Source organism: Rhizophagus irregularis, chromosome 31 (genome assembly GCF_026210795.1).
Source record: "Rhizophagus irregularis chromosome 31, complete sequence".
NCBI lineage: Eukaryota > Fungi > Glomeromycota > Glomeromycetes > Glomerales > Glomeraceae > Rhizophagus > Rhizophagus irregularis.
Genome location: NC_089459.1, coordinates 2,347,901 through 2,355,628, shown reverse-complemented (window position 1 = coordinate 2,355,628; position 7,728 = coordinate 2,347,901). Strand labels below are relative to the sequence as shown.

At 28.7% G+C, this 7,728-nt stretch overlaps 1 protein-coding gene across 1 annotated transcript; it reads right to left on the bottom strand.

Annotated features, from left to right (window-relative positions):
- Positions 1-551: 551 nt before the first annotated feature.
- On the bottom strand, positions 552-3,709 carry OCT59_022638 (uncharacterized protein; the record flags this gene model as incomplete). The annotated part of the gene is made up of 13 exons (XM_066144906.1): positions 552-760; positions 828-949; positions 1,015-1,189; positions 1,258-1,388; positions 1,457-1,733; positions 1,801-1,962; positions 2,033-2,227; positions 2,298-2,552; positions 2,628-2,682; positions 2,752-2,983; positions 3,069-3,310; positions 3,392-3,571; positions 3,665-3,709. 13 exons carry the CDS (start codon positions 3,707-3,709, stop codon positions 552-554), a joined length of 2,280 nt encoding a protein of 759 aa, XP_066006323.1.
- Positions 3,710-7,728: the final 4,019 nt, after the last annotated feature.

The following is a 7,728-nucleotide window of genomic DNA, read 5'->3' as shown; positions in this document are numbered from 1 at the left end:
TTTTTTAAGTGAAATATTATTACACCGTTGAACTACAGTACTACACTACTTCATTTTTACATTCCTGAAGAGCTTATATATTAAGTTTTATTTTTACCATATTACAATATAACGTATGAAACACGAAATTAATAAAACATAAACAACTGTACATATAAAAGAAAAAATTGCAATTTTCTTTTTTGTAATTAAACTCTTCTAAAATACATGTTATAAAAAAAAAAGAATACAAATGAAATAAAAAGGGCGAATTTCTATAAAAAATGTTAGACAGATTATTGTTTTCTACTTTTTTTTAATTTTAGTGATTGGTAAAAGACGAATTGTTTTATGTTTTATCTACTAACATCCTTACAGGATGTACAACCTGTGTAAAATAATAAAAAAGTGATCATAGTTATATAAATATTGTTAATTCTAATAAACAACCTATACGTCTCTTTAAAATAATTTTTTAATTATCAGTAATTAACGTCACAGCTTATATTTTATTTAGTTTAGGCACATAACAATTAAAAGCTATAACTTAAAATAAGTTCATTATATAATACTTATTCATTTAACTCCTTTAACTCCTTTTCCTTCTGTGCAATTTCCAATTTCTTCAATTGGTTATCCAATCTTTTTCTTTCTAGTTCTTCCTTACGTTCTTCATATTCCAACTCCTGAATTCTTTTTTGAAATTCTGAGTCATTTTCCTTAACACTCACTTTCTGCCTTTTGTTTGGTAATTTTTGAATTTGGATATTCTTTCGTTTTTCTAAAGATAAATAATAATAGATAAGTAATAAGAATTAAATTTAATAAATAAATAAATTATTAATTACCTTTTCGCTTATTAGCATCTATTTTTCGTTTTGTACCACTTTTATTCTTGCTTGACATAGGAATATTATATTTCTGGTAATTATGAAACCGCCTATACAATGTTAGATCATAGTTCCATGAACTAAAAAATAACTTTGTTAATAATTATAAAATATATTAAATAATTATATAATTAGAATAGCTTACTGAAATATTGCAGTTTTTAATCTCAATCGCGTCCCTTCTCTATTTACATTCGCGTGTGAACATTCAGATACATTAGTATCAAAAGGGGTAGTCATCCAAATATCATAATCCATCAAAGAATAATTATGATTCAATGATGCTAATATCCATGGTGTTTGGTATTCAGTTATCCAATCTATTTATTAGCAATCACGTTAATAACAATATAAATAATACAAATTCTAATAAAATTAACCTATTTACCATGTATTTTCTCATTACCAATAGTTTCTAACTGCTCAAATATAAAATCTACATCATCTTTAGTTTTGGCTTTTAGAAGCTGACGCATTAAAAATTTGCTTTCATCTGAATATTTAGAATTTCTTACATTTCTATATTAATATAAATAAAATAATTATTAGCAATTTATTTGTAAATAATCAAAAAACTTCATTTTTACCTTTTAAAATGAACTGAACAAGACTTTAAAATATAAAGTAAATGTTGCTCAGCATTTATAGAATTACATAAAGAATTTAAAGCTAAAGACAATCCTTTAGCTTGACCTTTGTCAAGATCTACAATTATAGCAGCCCATCCTTTTTTTTCTGAATTAAAATGATAAAAAGATGGCTTTTCTCCTGTTAAATCTTCATAAACTTCAAAGAAAGTTGTAAACATGCATTGATAAATTTTAGAATCACTTCCATTTGTAAAAATTCTACAAAATGTTACAACTAAATAAAAAAAAAAATTAATTTATGTTATAATTAAAATCAAAGTTTGAGAATCTTAACTACTTACTACTATGATTATCTTCATCATAAGCATTAAACTCAAATTCATTCATTTCTCCAAATACACGTTTATAGGACATATCTACCATAAAATATTTAAATTTCGACATATGAATAGCTTGTAATTTAATCATACATAAAATAATAACATTTCCACTATCTGTAAATACTAAAAAATAATGATAATTGTATTATTATCTTTAAAATAAATTTATTAAACTTTTTTTATTAATACTTACTAATTCTTTGAATATAATCACGTAAATTTGCTTCATTTTGATTAAAAGCATGAACCACTCCCATAATTCCCTGTCCATGTGGATGTAATAATTTCTGTTCTTTCATTACAATATTACGAAGTTTATCAATATTATTCATTGAAGCATGAATATCTGATAAAACAACTTCTCCAAAAACTGCTTTTATTAATGGACCTTTTTTGAAAATCAAAAGTTATTAAAAATAAAATAAAATAAAATAAAGAAAAAAATCAACAATTTATACCTGAAATTAATTTTCGTGAAGTAGTATCACTTAAAAGATCATTTGAATTTTTAATTAAATTTTTTACATTTTCTTGTAAATGGCCAGGTATTCGATGAGGAGGAGGTAGTGGATGTGAGTGAGTGTTTTTTACAACCATGACTATATATGGACATGATTTTAAATCTAATGGTTCATATTTATGAAATATAACATTACATCCAATTTTTACAAGTGGTAATAGTTCAATTTTTCCATCTTTAACATGAGGGATTGCTATATAAAAATAGGAAAATTACTATTTAAAAAAAATTAAACATTAATTTGTTAATCATATAAATAATTACTTACGACACTCTTTTTTTCTAGATGCACTAGGAATAGTGGTAAAACATTTTTTATCATCCTATATAAATAAATAAATGAATATTAAAATTTATTATAAAATATTAAAACTGAAAAAATATTAAATTACCTCAATAGTACTAATTCGTCCTTCATTTCTAAATAATTCTTTTAAAAGATCTTCATCAATATTAGGTTTACCACTTATATATCTATGTCGCGTGCCAAAGGTATACAAACTGCAACCAATAAAGTACTGATTGGCATCACTTCTATTGGCTTTGTGATATCTTACCACAGGTTTTCCATTACATGTATAATTGTTATAACAACATTTAGTTTTAATTGCAGCAAGATATTCCCTTAAAATTAAAAGAAATTTAATTAAATTGTTATTTGTAAATATTCAATAAGAAATAAATAAAAATTGTAATAATAAATAATTACTCTTGTGTATTTAATTGAATTTGATGTAAAGAAGATAATGTAAAAAAGCTGGGATTTCTTGAAAGAAGGTCAACATCAGGATCTACTATAGTATGAGTCGTGTTTATAATAAGATCAGAAGCAGCAATACTGCAGAGCTTTAACCCTTGACATGTTTTTTTTTCGTCTTTGCATTTTACTCCCAAATACGGGCAAAAAGTATTAGAATGAGCACCACTAGGTTTTCCAAGACTATACTGAATCTTAAAATAAATGATAGGAAAAATAATTCATTAATTAATATTAAAAGACAAAATAATTAAAAATAAAACTCCATCACTTACATCACCAAATACAGCTTTTTTATCAGCCCAGTTTTCAACATGAAAAACATATGCAATTCCATCATTTGAACTATCAGGATACTCAATGGGAAATAAAGAATGGCGAATATCAGTTATATGATATATAGTATTAATTAAAGCTAATGTTTTTTCCAGTCTCTCTTCATTATAAGCAAGTTCCTGTGGCAATGAGAATTCTTGATCTTCACTTTAAAATAATGAAAACTTTAAAATTTTGTATTATAATATTAAAATATTAATAAATTGTTTTACCTCTGATGAATCAGAACTAATGTTAATGATTTTTAAATCAGACATTTTAGTTTGTTTGAAAATTTTAATTTGGTTTTTGTAGTTACAAAAATAAAACAGAATATAAAAAACGCGATTAAAAGTAAAATTGAAAAAATTTTGAACGCGTTTGAAATAAAACTTTATTGTAAAAAGTTGGTATAAACATGATTACACAATTTCTAAAAAAGTTATTGAAAATAATTTTTATAGATTTATTAATTATAAAATCGTCAAGGTTATTTCCATAATTAAATATAATTAAAATGTTAAAATTCTAAAAAATAACTAATTTACTTTTACTGAGAAGTATTCAACTCACCTAAATTGAAAATTGACTAACCAAAAAAAGTGTAATGGTCAATCAAGAATCCACAATGATGTAATTTACTTCAGTTATCAAATGATCGTATAAAAATACAAATAAATTTTTTTGCTAATATATAAATGATCTAAATAATGAGATTTCTTTTAGTTTTCATTTACATTATTTATGTTTTAAAAACAGAAAGCAAAAAAAAAGAATAAATATTAAACAATAAAAAAAAAGTGACTAGTAATATATTGAAATTCTTACTTTAATGCTTTATTTTAATATGGTAGTCATAATGGCGTAAAAAGTCTCTCATTCATAATGAGAAAATTCTACTTTGTTGGTAATTGTAGTGGTGTATTTATTTTATTTTCTTGTTGGTTTACTAGTTCTTATTCAAATGCTAGTTATCAGCTCTTCGTATTTTTATTCTGTAATTCAAACCAGTTAAAATTACATAAAACAAATTCCCTTTTATTAAGTTTAGCTCAATGAGTTTACCTTTAAAAATTCAAGCACGACATTCTTATTAAATAAGGTAAATAAAAGACAATGTTAAATAAATTTTAAAAAAAGTTGAATTACTTTAAGATCAGTTAAGAGTCCAAAAAATGCCAGCATTTCTGTAAATAAAGAAAAATAGCTGGTTTAAATAAATTAAAAAAAAAGCGCGATGAATTGCCTTTTGAAAAAATTAAAAAAAATTTGCCAAAACTGGTCGTTATACAATTAATGATTGGTACGTGAGTACGTGAGTACAGTGAGTACAAAGATTGTATTGCGTACTTGTGTAATCATTTCAAGTCATATGACTACATAATACGTGATTACATATCTATGTGATGCGTACTCACACGTAGTCGTACTCACTAGCCTGCTGTAGTCGTAATAAATAACAATTTACCGATTTTTTTGATATAAATGTTTGGTGAATTCAAAATTCTACATAATAATTATAACTCAAACTTTCTAAATTAATAAATAGCAACTTGATATACTTGTATTCAAAATTTTACTGAATATGGATGTAAAATAAAGAACTTTAATATATCACTGGTAAAAAAATGGTCTATCCTACACATATCCTACACATATCTTACATATATCGGGTACTCAAAATGTAGAAAATCATACACAAATAATACACATATCATACACATATCGGGTACTTATATATACAGTCAACTCCCTCTATAGTCACTCCCGTTATAGTCACATTCTACTACACTGGCCTACAATAAATGTTCGGATTTTCATCACGTAAATTTGCATCCCTGTGTTACGATCGGTGATTTCTCCCTATCGTACATATAAATAAAGGAGATAACAAAAATATTATTTTTCACTCTTCTTCTAGTTTTCAATGCCTGGAAAACAAGTTTCAAAAGCTAACCGGGAACAAATTATCGGCGCCTATTTTACTAGTACTAAGCAAAGAGTCATTTCCGTTCAACTTAATATACCAGAGAGTACCGTATGTGATATTGTAAAAAAGTATAAAGAAACAGGTTCTACAGAATCAAAGCAACGTCCTGGAAGACCAAAAACGCTCAAAAAATGCAATACCCGAGCTTTAAAACGTATCATACGAACTGACCAGTTTTCTCCTCTAGGTGATGTAACAGACAAGTTTAATACCAGTCTTGACACAACTTTCCACTATAATACAGTCAGAAGATACCTTCATGATGAAGGTCTTGGAAGTTACACTGCAAAAAAAAAGCCTCGTTTAACCGAAAAACATCGAACTGACCGCTTGAAATGGTGTAAAGATAAAAAAAATTGGGCAGAAGAGTGGAAACAAGTGGTATGGTCAGATGAATCAAGGTTCGCTCTTTTTCAATCAGATGGTCGAGCAAGAGTATGGAGAAGTTCTAGAGAAACGTACAATAAAGATTGTATTCAATCTTCAGTTAAGTTTGGAGGGGGATCGGTAATGTTTTGGGGTGTTTCGGTTGGCATGGGGTTAGACCTTTGATCGTGGTTGAAGGGAATATGGATTCTGATGAATACGTTAATATTCTGGCTAACCATTTCATCCCATGGGTTGACAATTATCCCAACTCTATTTTTCAGCAAGACGGAACATCATGTCATACTTCAACTTACACCGTTTGGTAGATGAGAACACATAACATTCCAATTTTAGATTGGGTGGCGCAAAGCCCTGATCTTAACCCGATTGAGAACCTGTGGAACCATTTGGATAGTCAGGTTCGAAAAAGAAAGCCTGTACCCAGGTTTAAACAGGAGTTAATTGAGGTAATACAAGACGAGTGGCAAAAAATCACTATTGAAACATGTCAACGCCTAATTTTGAGTATGCCTAATCGGGTTAAAGCAGTAATTAAGACCAAAGGTGGCCATACCAAATATTAATTTTTTCGTGATAATATTTTTTATATAATTACTTTATATTTTATATTTTAATATAATAAAATTTATTTGTCAATTAATAAGTACAAAAAAATTTTTTATATGTACACAAAATTATGAATTTTACATGTAAATTTTATAAATAAAAAAAAAATCCGAACATTTATTGTAGGCCAGTGTATATAGTTACACCAGTTGAATGTTCAAAACACTTTATTATTAAAATCTATCCTATATAGTCACAATCTATCTATAGTCACTATCACACCTATCTTCAAAAATCTTATATTAAAAAGAACCGTTTATAATCACAGTTATATATATAAAGAATATATTAAATAACTTGGCATCTAATAATCGTACAAAGATGTATCATAGCTTGTTAGAATCGTCTCACTGAGACGGATCGAATGGTAGTAGTATTATCCTTTTCCTTTGCAAGTGTTTACAGCCAGACCACCCATTGCCTCTTATGAGACTAATCTCGGGTCTGTGTCCTATCATCTTCAATGGGCAACCATTATACCGAGTACTTAATTCCTCAGGTAACAGCACCACTATAGAAGACATTCCCATCGGGCCATTTTAGGCTGATCTGAAGCTAGGTACACGCTGCCTACTCATCCTATACCCATTGCATGATACTAATACTCAATTTATTTAACGACCTTTAGAAAGCATCTACTTTTATGGAGGACTTTCGACAAGTAACATCAACCATCTAGTACCCTTCCATACCGCCATTTTAGGTACTAAGTCTCACTCAAAGGCCACTACAGCCCGCGATTACCTAGCACCGATAGTACAGTTGTTTACCCAAGTGGTATACTTTGTAGTGACCACTCAGACAGGAAGTAGCAGGCATCTGTCTAAGATCACCGCTTATGGTGGGTATCAACCACCAGGGATCATCAACCAGGACCCAAGGAGTAGGGAATCGAACCCCATAGCCATGCTACCTGTTCTGTGCACAAACACCTTGGTTGGTCTAAAACCTAACAGAAGGTTTAACTACCACTAAGACATTGCACCCTCAGCTTTACCATCTAGGACGACCATCTAGCCATTACTGACCACAAGCGGTATCGTAGAGTGACCATCCGGACAGGAAGTCCCCCAAGGTATAGTAGTGACCTCAAGGACAGGACTGCGCACATGCCAATGGCCTCATAGGGAACGTTAGAAGGACACCATGACCCTTAGTTGAAATGTGCGGCCTAACTGTACACACTAATTCACTATGATGCAGTCCAACTACACTAATCCCTGTACCTTCACACTATTGGTTGTAGCGTCCGCAGTAAAATTCTTTTTATTTCTGTGGTCATAGGAATTGAACCTGCGACCTCACCATACT